This window comes from Rhodotorula paludigena (assembly GCF_050403205.1).
Source record: "Rhodotorula paludigena JCM10292 DNA, Rt_paludigena_JCM10292v1_ctg11, whole genome shotgun sequence".
NCBI lineage: Eukaryota > Fungi > Basidiomycota > Microbotryomycetes > Sporidiobolales > Sporidiobolaceae > Rhodotorula > Rhodotorula paludigena.
This window is the reverse complement of record NW_027481447.1, coordinates 84901-100055: the sequence shown is the minus strand read 5'-3', so window position 1 is coordinate 100055 and position 15155 is coordinate 84901. Positions and strand designations below refer to the sequence as shown.

General features: G+C 64.2%; 7 protein-coding genes across 7 annotated transcripts; 4 read left to right on the top strand and 3 right to left on the bottom strand.

Moving 5' to 3' along the window:
• Positions 1–263: 263 nt before the first annotated feature.
• On the bottom strand, positions 264–2224 carry BNA3 (kynurenine--oxoglutarate transaminase; the record flags this gene model as incomplete). The annotated part of the gene is made up of 8 exons (XM_076647766.1): positions 264–345; positions 427–636; positions 702–943; positions 1008–1097; positions 1160–1497; positions 1559–1756; positions 1874–1938; positions 2088–2224. The coding sequence occupies 8 exons, from the start codon at positions 2222–2224 to the stop codon at positions 264–266; spliced, it is 1362 nt and encodes a 453-aa protein (XP_076506588.1).
• A 511-nt stretch (positions 2225–2735) lies between these two features.
• On the bottom strand, positions 2736–4021 carry SUI2 (translation initiation factor eIF2 subunit alpha; the record flags this gene model as incomplete). The annotated part of the gene is made up of 6 exons (XM_076647765.1): positions 2736–3198; positions 3275–3482; positions 3551–3683; positions 3767–3829; positions 3907–3916; positions 4002–4021. 6 exons carry the CDS (start codon positions 4019–4021, stop codon positions 2736–2738), a joined length of 897 nt encoding a protein of 298 aa, XP_076506587.1.
• Positions 4022–4211: 190 nt separating this feature from the next.
• On the top strand, positions 4212–5725 carry JCM10292_002258 (COP9 signalosome complex subunit 6; the record flags this gene model as incomplete). Its single annotated transcript, XM_076647764.1, has 8 exons — positions 4212–4246; positions 4321–4397; positions 4474–4608; positions 4671–4759; positions 4827–5064; positions 5133–5356; positions 5453–5521; positions 5582–5725. 8 exons carry the CDS (start codon positions 4212–4214, stop codon positions 5723–5725), a joined length of 1011 nt encoding a protein of 336 aa, XP_076506586.1.
• A 259-nt stretch (positions 5726–5984) lies between these two features.
• On the bottom strand, positions 5985–8335 carry JCM10292_002257 (uncharacterized protein; the record flags this gene model as incomplete). Its single annotated transcript, XM_076647763.1, has 7 exons — positions 5985–6611; positions 6697–7094; positions 7150–7218; positions 7276–7401; positions 7463–8173; positions 8230–8274; positions 8332–8335. 7 exons carry the CDS (start codon positions 8333–8335, stop codon positions 5985–5987), a joined length of 1980 nt encoding a protein of 659 aa, XP_076506585.1.
• Positions 8336–8426: 91 nt separating this feature from the next.
• JCM10292_002256 (uncharacterized protein) lies at positions 8427–9448 on the top strand (the record flags this gene model as incomplete). Its single annotated transcript, XM_076647762.1, has 6 exons — positions 8427–8615; positions 8678–8800; positions 8870–8908; positions 8978–9067; positions 9133–9304; positions 9363–9448. The coding sequence occupies 6 exons, from the start codon at positions 8427–8429 to the stop codon at positions 9446–9448; spliced, it is 699 nt and encodes a 232-aa protein (XP_076506584.1).
• A 469-nt stretch (positions 9449–9917) lies between these two features.
• Positions 9918–12366, top strand: JCM10292_002255 (uncharacterized protein; the record flags this gene model as incomplete). Its single annotated transcript, XM_076647761.1, has 11 exons — positions 9918–10062; positions 10331–10684; positions 10767–10965; positions 11037–11113; positions 11175–11260; positions 11323–11374; positions 11429–11526; positions 11590–11649; positions 11705–11913; positions 11966–12054; positions 12113–12366. 11 exons carry the CDS (start codon positions 9918–9920, stop codon positions 12364–12366), a joined length of 1623 nt encoding a protein of 540 aa, XP_076506583.1.
• A 329-nt stretch (positions 12367–12695) lies between these two features.
• Positions 12696–14853, top strand: JCM10292_002254 (tetratricopeptide repeat protein; the record flags this gene model as incomplete). The annotated part of the gene is made up of 8 exons (XM_076647760.1): positions 12696–12867; positions 12935–13048; positions 13103–13447; positions 13500–13701; positions 13766–13980; positions 14036–14133; positions 14189–14543; positions 14609–14853. The coding sequence occupies 8 exons, from the start codon at positions 12696–12698 to the stop codon at positions 14851–14853; spliced, it is 1746 nt and encodes a 581-aa protein (XP_076506582.1).
• Between the last annotated feature and the right edge of the window lie 302 nt (positions 14854–15155).

Sequence of the window (15155 nt, the reverse complement as noted above, 5' to 3'; positions counted from 1 at the left end):
AGACGGGAGGAGTCGCTTCGTCGGCGTTTCGTGCGCGCTGTGCCCTGTCTGTTCTGCCTGTCTGCCTGTCCTGCCTTTCTTTGCGTTGTATTCCTTCACATGCATGCAAAGCAGTGCTGTTCAACCCTCGCAAAGATGAGCGAGTCCTCTCTCGAGACTGACGGCTGCAGCGCGAGCGGAGATGCACTGCGTGACATGACAAAGGAAGCGGCTAGTACTGCGAGGGTCTACTTTTCGATCGTTTGATGTGCGCTCGGAAGCGTCTAGGCGTCGCGGATGTACGGCTTGAGCGCGAGGAGACGCTCGCCCGCGGCGCGGAGGGTGTCGGTGTCCTTGCAGAAGGCACTGTGCGGGCGGCCGAGAGCTGACATCAGCATAGTGCTCGGAAACGGCCGAGCAGAACCGCAGCGAATCAGGTGCACGCACACGCGGATCCAGTCGCTGCCGAGGTTCCAGTGCGGCTGCGAGTAAAAGTCGGTGGGCGGGATGAGGACGACCTTTGCCGTCTGTGCGACGAACCACGCAACGACCCAGTCGCGCGCGCGGCCCTCGATGAGCTTGGGGATCTCGAAGTCGGCGGGGATCTCGAGGCGGGACGTGTTGACGAGGACAAAGTAGGCGCCTTCGGGGACGGTGCTGCGGAAGCAAACAGGTCAGGAAACAGTCACTCGTGCTGGATTCCGCGGGGTGGTATGCCGCACTAAGGCAGCCCGAGTTTGTCTAGCCCTTCGAGCAGGACCGCCCTCCGCTCCTCGTACGCCTTGACCTGGTCCTCGAAGAAGCCGTTCTCGAGCGCCTGCTCGAGCCCGACGGCGACGGCTTCTTGCGCGGGGCCGTTGCAGCAGAAGACGATGCGCGTCTGCGCGGCGAGCAGAGGGTGGATGAGGTTGGCGGGGCCGACGGCCCAGCCGATGCGCCAGCCGGTTGCCGAGAAGGACTTGCCCTGCCACGATGGGAAATGTCAGCGCATGCCACGTGCAAACAACGATCGCGAGGGCAGCACGCACGGCAGAGCCGACCGTGACTGTCCGCTTCCAGAAGTCGTCGAGAGCAGCGATCCGAACGTGCTCCTTGTGGTCGAACGTCAAGCAGTCGTACTGCGCAGCGCACGAGGATGAGCCACGTTGAGCGCATTGTGGAAGCACGAAGAGCGACGCACCACCTCGTCGGCGAGGATCATCAAGTCGTGCTCCTCTGCAATCCTCCCAATCGCGCGCAGCTCGTCCTCGGAAAACACCTTTCCGACCGGGTTGTGGGGCGAGTTGGTCCAGATCATCTTGGTGCGGGGCGTGATGGCGCTCTGCAGCTCGTCGAGGTCGACCTTCCACTCGCTCGCGGGCACGTTGTGCTTCTCGGCGCCGGCGGGCGCGCGGATGGGGACAAAGACGGGCACGCCGCCGTTGAAGGTGATTTGCGGGACGTATTGGTCGAAGAAGGGCTCGAAGATGATGACCTCGTCGCCCGGGCGGATAAAGGCGGTCGCAAAGGCGTACATGCCTACAGGGGAGGAAGCGTCAGCCGGGCAGCGACTCGGGCCCAGGCTTGATGGGTCACGCACCCTCGTTGGCGCCTGCGGTGATCTGGATCTCGGTGTTCGGGTCGAGCTCGCGCTTGAACGAGGACGACAAGTACTTGGACAGCGCCTTGCGCAACCGGACGTTGCCGCGCGGAAGCTGGTAGTGGTTCGCGGCCACGTTCTGGAGGGCGTCCGTGTGCGCGTCCTGGATAAACTTGGGGGGTGCCCAGTTCATGAAGCCTGGAAGAGCAAAGGAATGAGACCAGGTCGTGCGAAAGCGCGAAGGCGCGACAGCGGGAAGCGCTTCGGAACGAAGCCTCGCGCTTGCCGCGGACCAAGCCACGAGATCCGACGAACCTTGGCCCAAGTTGAGCGAGTCCTGGGGGACATGCCCTGCAAGCGGCGAGAAGACGGACCACACACTGCAGCAAGGGAGGACCGGGTCAGCCGCGGTCGCTTCGTCTCGGTTTCGTAGCCTGGCCTGGACCTGTTCAGCGGCCGAGAAGCTGCGTTCGACGCTCCACACGAGACCATCGCGCTTCAAAACCCCCGGAGAAGCGAGACGACGCACTCCTGCTTGGTGACCTCTCCGGCAATCTTGTCCGAGATATCAAAGCCAAACTGCTTGTTGGGCTTGCCTGCGCCGTTCACAGCGGTTCCGTTGGGCGCAGCGCCGTTCGGCTGGCTGCTGGTGGACGCGGTGGTCATGGTGCGCGCGAGCGGGACGAGGGCGAGCCGTTGAGGGGGAGCGCGAGAGGACGAGACGAGGGAGGGGGCGCGCAGGGCCCGGAACATGCACTGTGCGGAGGTGCTGAAGGGGCTGACGTTCGGCAGGGAACCGACAGGGGAGAGTACAAGGCGCAGTGCGAGGAAGCGGACTTGTCCGTAATCGCGCAAGCACGCGAGACCGCAGCCACTTGACTTGGGCGCACGCTCTCGTGTCCAGCGTGCCCCTTTTGGCGGGGCAGCACGTGCAAGAGTGTGAGGAGAGAGCACAATCAGACATCGGCATGTCGACACGCCGACAACTGCGAAGAGTCGCGCACATGCGCATCTCTTCCGTGCGGAAACGAACCACTCTCTCGCGCGCAGCACACACACACGGGAGCAAGACGCATGCAGCGGTGGGGTTTGCGAATGTACTGAACAACATGGGAGCTGCGACGAGTGCAAGGGGAGGGAAAGGAGGAGCAGGAGACCAGCGCGGCGGCGGATGCGTCTACTCGCCGTCCGAGTCCTCGTCGCCCGACACCTCTGCGTTCTCCTTTGCGACGCGGTCCATGAGCGCCGCGAGCTCGAGGTCGTCCGTCTCGCTGACGGCCTTGGGCTTCATCTTTACGTTGAGGTGCCCGCCGTCCTCGCGCTTGATGACCTCGGAGATCTTTTCGATCGCCTCGTCGAGGCGCTCGATCGCGCCCTGCTTGTCGGTCGTGTTGCTCACCATGACGTACAGCGGCGGCGCGACGAGGCGGATCTTGATCGGGATCTCGTCGGTCGAGAGCGCCTCGCCCGCGGCGAGCGCCTCCTGGATCGTCAGGATGCCGTTGTACGAAAAGTTGGTCACCTCGAGGTCGGCGCGGATCTTGACCGGTTGCGGCGTCAGGCGCCGCGCAATGTTGGTCCGCAGCTCGGCGTACACGTCTTCGGGGATGTCGAGGCCGGCAAAGACGGTCTCGGGCTCACTGCGCGCGGGCGCACGACGACGGCGTCAGTCTCGGTTACTGCAAGTTGGCAACTCGAGGGAGAGCGTCGACGCACGTGATGGAGAGCTTGAAGGCCTCGTACGCATGGCCGTACTTTTTGAAGAGGGGCCACGCGACCATGGCGTTGACCTCGTCCATCTCCTTGCCCGTGCGCTCGGCGACATGCCGCATGATGGTGTGCACCGTCTTGGACTTGTTGTACCGCTCCTCGCACTTGATGACGTCCTCGGGCGACACTCGCCGCTTCGACAGGTCGATGTAGCCTGCGCCGAGGGGGGACAAGGGGGTGAGCGAGGGGTGCAAGAGAGTGCAGCGAGGCGGCGGGACGGACCCTTGTCCTTGTCGACACGCATGACGACGACGACCTCGTTCCTCCCGACGCGGATGAGCTTCTGGATCGAGCGGATTCGCCGCCTCGAGAGCTCGGAGAGGAGGATCATGCCCTCGATGTTGTCGTACTCGAGCTGCGGGGCGGGGCAGGAAACAGCGGGGTCAGCTCGGGGGTGTGTGCACGGCGAACGAGGGCGGTTTGGAAGGGTCGACGTGCCAGCTTTACGTATGCGCCCATCTCCTGGATCTGCTTGACCTGCACCATGACCACATCCTCGACCTGCGATCACACGACCGTGCCAGAGCCGAGTCAGCGCGTGTCCCGGGTGAGAGCACCTCGAGGGAACTAGTGCGCACCTCTGGGAACCTGCACGGGACAGTGGGGAGACGGGACGGTGAGCCGTGTGGGTCCCACTTTTGCAGGTGCGAGAGCGGGCGAACGGGGAGCGCACCTGTTTTCGTAGAAGCGCATGGCGGCAGTGAGCGAGTGGATGGGTCTGCTCGCGGGTCTAGGGCGGCGCTGGGCGGGGGCGGGCGGGCGGTGGAGGCGAGCTCGAGGGCGAGGCGAGCGTGTCGACGCGCGGCGGAGTCAAGTCGCGGCGGGGCGATGCAAGGCGGCGTCTTCGCGCGAGTACTAGCGTCGGAGAGACTCGTACTGGAGAATGGGCAGCACACAGGAGGGCCTCAAGGTCGCACTGCAAGCTCCCGCTCCCTCTCGCCCTCGTCTCGGCGCTCTCCTGGCTGACCCTCTCCCCGTCCAACACACTGCAGGCACCCGCAGCCGCTGCTGAGCATCAGCGAGCACCACACCCGCATCTCGCTCCAGTCCGGCGACCCCAATGCCCGCGGTGCGCCCTTTCCTCGTGTGCCTCGGTGCCACCCCCCCTCACTCACTCTCCCCCACCTCGCGTCCGATCCGCACAGTCGTCGGCGCGCTCCTGGGCACCCAGACAGGCAGGGACGTCGAGATCATGACCTCGTTCGAAGTCGTCGCCCAGCCCACCGACTCAGGCGCACTCGAGCTCGACCACGCCTACTTTGTCACCCGCCGCGACCAGTGTCGGTCAAGCTCTCGGTCCTCTGTTCGGGCACAGACTGACGTTGGAAGCTCCTGAACGCAGTCAAGCAGGTGTTCCCGACCTTTGACGTCCTCGGGTGGTACAGCGTCGGCGACGCTCCCTCGGCCCAGGACACGGCTCTGCACAAGCAGGTCTGTCCTCGCCCTCTGACTTCCCGCTCCTTTCCGCCCTTCTGACGCCGTGCGAACCCTCGTACAGTTCTTCGTCTACAACGAGTCGCCCCTCTTCCTCCAGCTCTCGCCCTCGCGCACCCACAGCGCGACAAAGGACCTCCCCGTCGCCATCTACGAGTCGGTCCTCGAGATCGTCGCCGACCAGCCCGAGCCCACCTTTGTCCCCGCCCCGTACGAGATCGTCACGGGCGAGGCCGAGCGCGTCGCCGTCGAGGGCGTCAGCAAGCCCGAAGAGGGCCAGGACGGCGGCGCTTCCGGCAGTCGTGCGTCGCGTCTCTTTCTCCCTTCCCCCTTCTCCCGCAGATCTGACACCAGCTCCCTCCTCGGGCAGTCCTCATCGCCCTGACGACGCAGCGCAACGCGCTCAAGATGCTCTCGGACCGCATCGCCGTCCTCGTCCAGTACCTCTCGGCCGTCACGTCCGGCCACGCGCGCGCCGACCCCGAGACGCTGCGCATGATTGCTGCCCTTCTCGGGAGCTTGCAGGGGAGCGAGGAGGGCGTCGAGGCCGAGGGCGAGCGCGAGGGCAGGGGGCTCAAGGGAGAGTTCATGACGGTGCGTATTGCGATTGCGCAGAGACTCCTGGGCTGCCTCGCTCGCGACTGTTCGTGAGGCGACACGTGCTCATGTGCTCGGCACCCGCGCGCACAGGAGTACAACGACGTCCTCCTCACGACCTACCTCTCGGCGCTCACCAAGCAGCTCCTCACCGCCAACGATGTGCGTCCGCTCTCCCCATTCACCTCCTGCATTCGTCTGACATGCCCTTCCCGCTTCCAGCTCCTCGACAAGCAGCTTCTCCTCGTCAACTCGAACTCGAGCGGGAAAGAAGGCGGCGGGGGCGGAGGCGCGGGCGGCGGTGGAGGGCGGAGCGGCGGCGGCGGCGGCGCGTCGAGGCGCTCCAAGTTTGAGCAGTTTGTCTGAGCGCCGTGCCTTGCCCGTCGTCCGTTGTTTCGTTGTAGCTTGCTTTCTTCGTCCGCACCGTCTCGCCGTACCTGCTGTCCTTTCGTTCGCCCTCGCCTTTGTACAGCTCCACTCGCATCGTCTCTCCTCGTCGTTAACCCTTCGTACCTGACTCGCAGAAAGCATACCCTCGTCTCGCTGTAGGGTCGGATTGCGAGGAGACGTCTTCAACCGAAAGCCCCTTTGCACACACCTACGAAGCCCCCACTCGGCCCGCTCATCACATCCTCCTCGCAAACGGGCTCGCCCTCGCCGCCTGACTCGCCGCCAACCGCGCCGGCGTCCCCTGCGCGCCCGCGCCCGCGCCCGCCGCGTTGCCCGCGCGCGCGCCGATGCGGCCCTGGACGTCGCCGACGCGGCCCTCGAGGTCGCGCACGCTGCGGCGCAGCGCGTCGGTCGAGTCTTCGATCCACTTGAGCGAGCCGAGGTGCGCGTTGAGGATCGCGGCAATCTGCGCGAGCGGGTCTTCACTCGCCGCCGATGTCGAGTCCTTGGAAGCGGGGTCCGAGGACGACGAGGGGACGAGCGCGGGCGAGAGGGCGTTGAGCGTCTGGATGAGGGACGAGAGCGACGACGAGGTCGTGTCGAGCGAGTTGGACAGCTGCGTCGCGAGCGCGTACGCCTGCTCGCGCTCCTTGTCGGCCCCGCCCGCTCCTCCGCCTCCTTGCGAGCGCGCAAACGCGCCGGCGCCGACGGCCGACTGGTCGACGAGGTCGCCGATCTGCGCCTCGTACGCGTCGAGCGCGCTCGAGAGCTCGGACTGCTGCGACTCGATGTAGTCGAGCGACGACGTGATGCCGCTCTGGAGCGGCGAGAGCGGGAGCACCGACTGGTACAGCGCCGAGATCTGCACGTTTCCGGCGCATCACATGAGTACTCCGTGCGAGCAAGGCGCGCGGTCTAACGGCTCTGCGGGGCGGGAATTGACGCACCTGCTCGCCATTTGCGCGCAGCACTCGGTCCCACTCCTTGACCTCGCCCGCAACATCGACAAAGTCCCTCGACCGCTCTTCGAGCTCGGCGCTCCACGCGTTGACAATCTCGTCGAGCGTCTTGCCGCGCAGGAGCGACGGCGTCGGCGCGGCGGGGACCGCGGTCGTGCCGGCGGGGGCGCCGGCGGTAGGGGCGGCAGTCGCAGCGGGCTTGGGTGCGCCAAAGGTCAGCGCGGTCGAAGCGGGCGCAGCGGGCGCAGCGGTCGTCTTCGGTGCGCCGAACGACAGCGCCGGCGCGGCAGCTGCGGGAGCGGCAGCCGAGGACGCAGCGGTCGAGGTCGAGGTGGAAGCCGCTGCCGGGGCACCGAAGGAGAAGGAAGGGGCAGGGGCGGCCGAAGCTGCGGATGAAACGTCATTCTCGTGTAACGCAGGCGTAAGAGGCTTAGTACGCACTGGCCGTCGAGGTGGATGCGGCAGGAGCTGCCGGCTTAGCGCCGAAAAGGGATGGCGCCGCGGGCGTGGCTGCGGCAGGTATCGTCAGTCCCGTCACGTAATGAAAGCCGAGGGGGTGAGACACACCTGCAGGGGTCGTTGAAGCCGCAGCATCGGTCGGCTTGGCACCGAAGAGTGAGGGAGTGGCTGTAGTTGCGGCGGGAGTCGCCGGCTTGGGCGCACCGAAAAGCGAGGGAGCAGCGGGTGCGGGGGCTGTGCGTAACATTCGGTGATCAGATCGAGCTCGAGACAGGAAGACGGAGCGAAAACGCACCGGTACCGGTCGATGCAGCGGTCGACGTCTCGGCCGGCTTTGCACCAAACAGTGACGGGACCGCAGGCGCTGCACTTGCGGCAGGCGCAGGTGCGCCGAACAGCGGCTTGGGCGCCTCGGCAGGCTTGGGCGCAGCCGGCGCGCCGAACAAGCTCGGCGCGGCGCTCGCGGCAGGCGCTCCTGCTGCAGGCGCAGCGGTCGACGCAGCAGCGGGCGCGCCGAAGCTAAAGCTCGGTGCAGGCTTCTTCGCCGCCTCGCCACCTGCGGGGTCGGCCTCGCGCTTGGCGCCAAAGAGCCCTCCTCCCCCCGTCGTCGCTGCGCCCGCGCCGAAGAGCGGCGCGGCGGGTCCGGGCGTGCCTGCCGGGGTAGTCGTGCCCGCCGCAGGAGCGCCAAAGAGGCTCGGCGTCGCTGCGGGCTTGGATGGGGTCGAGAAGAGGCCGCCGGCTGGTGCAGCAGGGGCAGGGGCGGCAGAGGGGGCGGCAGAGGTCGCGGCGGGCGCGCCGAAGGAAAAAGAGGGTGCGCTAGCTGCGGGCGCTGCGGGCTTTGGCGCGGCTGCAGCTGCTCCGCCGAACGAGAACGAGGGCGCAGACGAGGTTGCAGCTCCGCCAAAGAGACCGCCTGCAGCAGGGGCAGCGGAAGCGGCGGGAGCAGCCGGCGCGCCGAAGAGCGAGGTCGGTGCTGCTGTTCCTGGGGCTGCAGTCGACGTCGACGCTGCTCTCGCGCGGTGGTCAGCGCAGAGAGCGGCTCGCGAGATGAGGACGACGCACCGGGAGTCTGGCCAAAGCTGAAGCCCGACCCGCCGAAGTTGAACGCTGCGGGCGAGTCCCAGTCAGTCTCTGGCACGCCCTGCACTGCCCGGCGAGGCTCACCCATGATGTCGCGAGAGACGAGCAAGGTCAACGGAGTCGAGTGAGCCAACGTCGAGACTCGCTCACGCAGCGACGGCAGACTCGGGCAGCGCAGGATGGACAGCGGAGAGTCAAAGACTTTGGTGCAGACAATCGCACGGCTCCTGCCCAACGGACTCGGCGCGCGCGGCGACGAGGAGCGCAATCCCGTCGTCTTCCCGAACCGCAACCTGCACGTCCTCCTGGCGCTGAGCGGGAGCGTCGCTTGCATCAAGGCTCCTCTCATTGTCCGCACACTCCTCCAGGTGCGCCACAGCGGCTCTTGCTGCCGAACTCGACTTCGTCCTCACCCTCTCTTCGCGCCCAGCACGAACAAGTCGACGTTCAGGTCGTTGCGACCAAGTCTGCGACGCACTTTGTCGACCGCAATGCGTTGGAACTGGAGTACGGCAGGCGCGTCCGGGTGTGGACCGATGCCGACGAGTGGGCTGTGCGTTTCTCTCGGGTGCCATCGTTCCGCGTGGACCTGTTTGATGCTCCTCGTTGTGGCACGCTACAGGGCTGGAATGAGATCGGAGATCCAGTGTTACACATCGAGGTGCGCCCATTGCCTGGACCGGCAGCCCTCGTCTCGGTCCTCACCCGTCTCTTTCGCACTTCACTACAGCTGCGACGATGGGCAGACGTTGTCCTCGTCGCGCCCTGTTCCGCCAACACGCTCGCCAAAATAACGCACGGTATCTGCGACAACATCCTGGTGCGCCTCTTCCTTTCGACGCAACAGTCGCAGCCTCGTTGATCCGCTTCGTTGCGCGCCTTCAGACCTCCTTTCTTCGCGCTGTCCCCACCTTCGTGCCCGTCCACCTGTTTCCGGCCATGAACACACACATGTACTCGCACCCGCTGACGGCCAAGCAGCTCGCCGTCGTGCGCGACGAGCTCGGGTACAAGGTGCACGGGCCGATCGGGAAGAAGCTGGCGTGCGGCGACATTGGTGGGTCCGGGCTCTTCTCCTCTCCACGAGACGACATTGACAGCGTCCCGTGTGGCAGGTATTGGCGCAATGACCGAGTGGACGGACATCGTCCAGCTTGTCGTCGCCGAATATGGCTTGAAGCGGCGGACTGACACGCAGTGAACGTCCTTGGCCTGGATTGACGCTCTTTGTGGTTGTTGTAGCGATATGCAATCTTCAGTACGAGCTCTACAGAATCCGGCTCGGAGCCGTTTTTGCAAGTTGACCCTGCAGCAGCTTCCGCTGCTCTTCCTCCTGATTTACTACGCAGTCCACTCGCTCTTACTGTAAGGCTTCTCTCACGGGAGCGTTCCTCAAACGCTGTGCTTCGAAGTCTCCTCCGCTGGTCGGCCTGCTTCACTGTGGACCCGATGCACAGAGGGCGGGACAGCGAAGTGGGGATGCAGCAGCACGGGCCATGCGGCAGCGCAGAAGCGTTGCGAACGAGCTCGAGCTCTAAAGTTCTTCTGCACTCTGTGCTGTGCGGAGCTTCGGCCCGCCGTGTGTCCTGCCGTCGCTCTTCTGCAGCTTGCTCCACCCGCCAGTCCCCGCGCTCTTCGCTGATCTCGCTTCCTGGCTGCTCCAGGCTTGGATGGCTGCCGAGCTCAAGCAGCAAGGCAACGCCGCCTATGGCCAGCAGCGCTGGCAAGACGCCGTCGATCTGTACTCGCAGGCTATCGAGGCATTCGGCTCGGAACGCAATGATGAGGAGGCAGGCGCGGCGCTTGCGAACCGTAGTGCGGCTCTAGTGCATCTTGAGAGACTCGAAGAAGGTGTGGCCTTTCCCTCAGGTCGCAGGAGAACGATGCTGATCGACCTCGTGCGCTTCAACAGCACTGGAGTAGGCGATGCTCGCGGCGTACCGCCGACCGAACTGGGCGCCAGCGCAAGCGCGGTGCGGAGAGACGTACACGCGCCTGCAGAACTTCTCTGCGGCTAAAGCCGCTTGTGCATTGTCCCACTGTCCTCTTCTCAGGCTTGGTTAATGGCCCCCTTCGCCCGCAGACGAACTGGCGATCAAGTACGCCACAGACGACGCGGCGCGCAAGCGGTACCAGGCATCTCTCGACGTGGCGCAGAAGGCGGCAACCAAGTCGGAGGCGCACCGTACTGAAGCGCAGCGTTCGCGGTGGGAGCAGTCCGGCACGGTGCAGGGCTCGTGGTACAGCCGCGTCGTGCGCGCAGTGCAGCAGGAGGGTTTCCGTCCGCGGCCGGATGGCGGGCTCAGCGTTTCGCTCGGTGCATGGGAGGAGTGCCGCCGGGGCATGACGGAGGTCGACAGGCAGGTGGCCGCCATCTTTGCCGACGGCACGATGCATGCGCAGCTCTTTTCGAGCAGCTCACTGTTCGCTATTCTCGGTATGTCCTCTGTGTGTTGACACACTGCCGTAATTCCACTGACACGCTTGTTCTGACCGCTCCTCTGGCCTTCTTCGTGCAGACTGCATCTTGATTGACCCTCTCGGCTTCCACATTCCCGGTCTTGGCGGCCGACCTGGCGTGGCCGAGAAGCTAGCCAACATCATCGCCAACGAGGCGATGCAGGGCGAGACTCTCAAGTACTGGCAAGGCCGCGTCTGGCCCGCGGACGAGGTCATCCGCGACCTCAACGAGCAGATCCCGCTCAAGGGTCGCATGATGTGCGTGCTTACACTGCTGCCCTTCAATGCGCAGGGCGCGGCGCCGAGCAAGGCTGACGTTCCAGTTGCAGGATCCGCCGCATCACAACCAGCCTGATACAGGGTCGCATCATCGACGCGTTCATCATGGCTGCCAAGGGTCTTGATGGTCCGTCCTATTGTCTATCCTGCTTCTGAGCCCCCTACTGACGGAAAAAGTGCCGTTTCAGGCCCAGCCATACACGGCTACCGCCTCGCGCTCTCCTTACTGGAGGAAGGGAATCGCCAATGGGCTCACGAGGACATCACAGAACGTGTAGGTGCCTTTCTACAGGTCGCAGCCCGTAGGCCCACGCGCTAATGTCAAGACCGCTGCAGGGCCGCATCTTCACCGTCTCCTTTGTTCGCAACACCCGCGCCCTGCTCATGAGTGCGCCTTTCCGCCGCTTGCTCCAGCTTCTCAACTCACACCTCTCGAGTACAGAGGCGCTTATGGACGCACACCACAACGCAAAGACCCCTTCTGCAAAGCAAGCTTTCAGGCTCGAGGAGATCGAGCGTATCGCGCACGATATCCTAGACGTAATTCTCGTCCGATGCTGTATACTCTCAAATGCCATTGACTGAGCTTTGCCGCGGATTTAGAGTGACTTGCCGGCATCACTGCTGGCAAACCGGCCTGAAGGATACCGTATCGCTTTCCAGGTGCGACACGGGCAAAATCCTTCCTCCTGAGTGCCGCTGACACTTCGCTTTGCAGGACCTCCCGCGCTGGGAAGCGACCGCGTGCCTCGCCTACTGCGCCGCCGAACGTGCCCGCGAGCCCTTCTCGCGTGTGCTCGATGGAAAGGCACGCTTTGCCAATCTCGAGTGGGCAGAACAGGCGGCCGACCTGTACGACCGTGCTGCCGAGATGATGGAGGACTCGTGGCACGGGAAGCGAGGCATGCTCTGGTGTGCAGCCGAGATGTGCGTGTTGGTCCTCTCTTGCCGGATTTCTGCTGACTGTTGCGCTCCCCAGGTGGTGTCGCGCCGGGGGTCTGTCAGTACAAGGCCTCAAAAGCCGCATTGACGAAGCGCGTCGCATTGACGCTGCAACGGCACGCTTCTGTGCGACTTGCTGACCTGTCTGGCCCCTTGTTCTCGGCTGACGCTCGCTCATCCACAGTCGGTCCGTTGGGTCCTACGCACGCACCGCGCGATCTTGCGCTCTTTGCACTTCAAGGCGCACAGTTGTGCGTTCAAAGCGGCACGAGCCCGCAGTCAATCATCAAGCCCATCCCAAGCGCCTATCTCCCTCTCGGCGCGCCCGAGTCATCTGCCATTTCTGTCGAAGAGTGGGAACGCCTGTCTGGCGACATTGGTTTGCTGGACACGTACCGGCCCAACGCTGGCCAGGCGGTGGGACCGATTGTAGCGTAGCGTACTGCAGCTCAACCCAGTCTTTTCTCCTCCTATCTTAGCGCCTCGCGCTTGACGCACCGGCTTGCCTTGGAGAACAATAGGAGCGTAGTCTCTTTGCTGCTGCACACCAGCCCGCGGGCAAACGCCGAGCTCGTCCCACCACACGGATGTCCCGCCAGTGGTTTCCTCGTGTCCTGCACACTTCTTTGCCCTTTCACTGCCGCAGCGGCTTGCACGGGAGCATACTCGCCGGCGGCGAGTCTCGGTCTTGCTGGCATTCTACGCCTGATACCGCTTCTCATTGCTGATTCCTCCGACTCGCTGCACAGCCTCACAAGCGGGAGACGATGGCCGACGCATTCAAGACGCAGGGCAACGCCGCGATCGCTGAGAAGAAGTGGTTCAAGGCGAGCAAGCTCTACACGCAGGCGATTGAGCTCGAGACGGACGATGAGAAGCTCGGCTCGCTCTACTCGAATCGCTCCGTCGCATTCCTGCAGCTCGAACAATTTGACAAAGGTGCGCGCTGCGTCCCCTTCCGTACGGTATGAACTACCTCGATTGACGTACGCTCGCGGCAATGCAGCTCTCGAGGACGCCAACAACGCCGCGCTGAAGCGTCCCGACTGGAGCAAGGCGCACGCTCGCGTCGGCGAGGTCTACGCCCGCCAGCAGGATTTTGAGCTCGCTGTCATGGCTTGTGAGTCCATCGAAGAGACGACGTCGTGCGCCAATTGACCACTCAAGCGCACAGACAAGCGTGCTGTCGAAAAGGCCGAAGACGATGCGAGCCGCTCGCGCTATCGAAAGTCGCTTGAGGTGACGCAGACGGCCTGGAGCAAGGCAAAGGAGCACGCCCAGTCTAGGCCGAACGTCTACACTTCGAGAACCGATCTGAGCGAGCACTTTATCGTCCGCCTCAACATGGACATCGCCCGTGGCAACTACGTCCTTGATCCCGAGTCGCCACTTGCGGCTTGCGTCGTCGCGCACCGCTGCTGCACGACTGGCGGGCAGTCTGTCGACAAACAGATCTCGCTCATGCCGGACGGGAAGAACGTGTCCATCACGAACGGCGATGCCCTCGCTGAGCTGGCTGGTGCGTCCCCATCGTGTTCCTTCTCGATGAGAGCGCTTATCCCGCCGAACAGAATGCCTTATCCTCGACGAGCTCTCATTCTACATCGTCGCCGGGAACGACCCGAAGTTCCCTCTCCCTCAGAAGTTGACCAAGATGCTGGTGGGAGAGATCGAGCTCTTCAAGGCGACGAGGTACTTCACGAACGCCGTCTGGTCGGCACGCGACATCATTGCCGACCTCGACAAGCGCATCGCGAAGGAGGGTCGCCAATTGTGCGCTCTTCCCTAGTACGCGTTCTGCGCTCCAAATGCGACTCACTCCCGTCTCCTCTCGCAGCGTCCGGATGGCGACCGCGAGCCTGATTCGTTCGCGCATTGTCTCGAGCGCGATCCTCAATGTCAATGGCGACCGCGCCGCAGCTGTACAGCACCTTAAGCTCGCGCTCGGCTTGCTCGAGGAGGGGAACAAGAAGTGGAAGCACGAGCCGTACGAGGACAAGGGCATGACGCTCAAGCCCACTATGGTGCGCGGCGTGCGAACGCTCTTGCTGAGTGCGTTTCAAAGTTTGATTACCTCCCTCAATCGCTGACCTGGCACCGAACCCAGAGAACCTCCTGGCGGCTCACCGCGACGCCAAGACCGCCTCCGCCAAGCGCATGTTCAAGCTTGAAGACGTCGAGAACCTTGCAAAGGGGATCATCGAGGTGCTTTGGTTCGCTGTGCTCGCCGATGCAGCTTGCTCAATCCCCTTGTGTGCAGGAGTGCCCGGAATCCGTTTGGCCGAGGAGGGACGGAAGCCACCACCGCGTGGCGTACGGCATGATGCCCGTCTGGGAGGCCTACTCGGCCCTCGCCTACTGCAACTCGAACCGCGCCATGCAGCCGCTGCACAACGTTCAGCCCGGCCAGATTGTCCTGGCCGATCTTGACGCCGCCCGTCGCGCAGCCGAGTACTACGACAAGGCCGCCGCGCTTCAAGGCAACCACCACAGTCGTCGCTTCATGATGTACTTTGGCCTCGAGTGCTGGCTGCGCGCCGGCGGGCTCTCGGTCCGCGAGGTTCGTCGTCGCAACGCCGAGGCGAAGGAGGTCGACCGGGAGACGTCCCGGTGGTGTGAGTTGCCGCCCGTGCTGCACATGCACTGCCTGCGCTTTGAGCCTGACAATTAGCTACCGCAGTCGGCGAGATGGCGGCCGACACACCCGCTCGGCAGTTCATTGAATCGCAGCTCGACTCGATCACGGAGCACATGCGGCAGGACCCGCGTGTGCGCGACACGGCCATCATCAAGCCAGTTCCCACCTTCAACATGCGTGTCACGAACCCGAACTGGAAGCCGTCTCAGGTCGCCGGTCCGGACTTTTGGCTCCCGCTTCCTGGCGAGGTGGGTCTTGCGGACTGCCTCTTCCCGAGCCGCACGTAGGGAACTTTCGGTGCAGTCTATACTCGAGTGCTATCATTTCTTTGGCCAGAGGTCGAGATAGGAAAGTAGCGGAGAGGTGAATCAGCGGAGGAAGCTCTGTATCGAGACGAAGCAAGTCGCGGAAGCGAGGGCAGCTCGTACCCCGAGCTTTTGGGAAGGGCCGCATGACACGAGATGGAGGCTGAACTGGAACTACTCCTCTTCGTACTTCCGCCATCGACTGAAGTGCTGCTCAATTGCTTCTCGTCGCTGAGCCTTGTGCAGGAGAGCGGGTTGTGCCTTGCGATAAATGCGATGCAGTG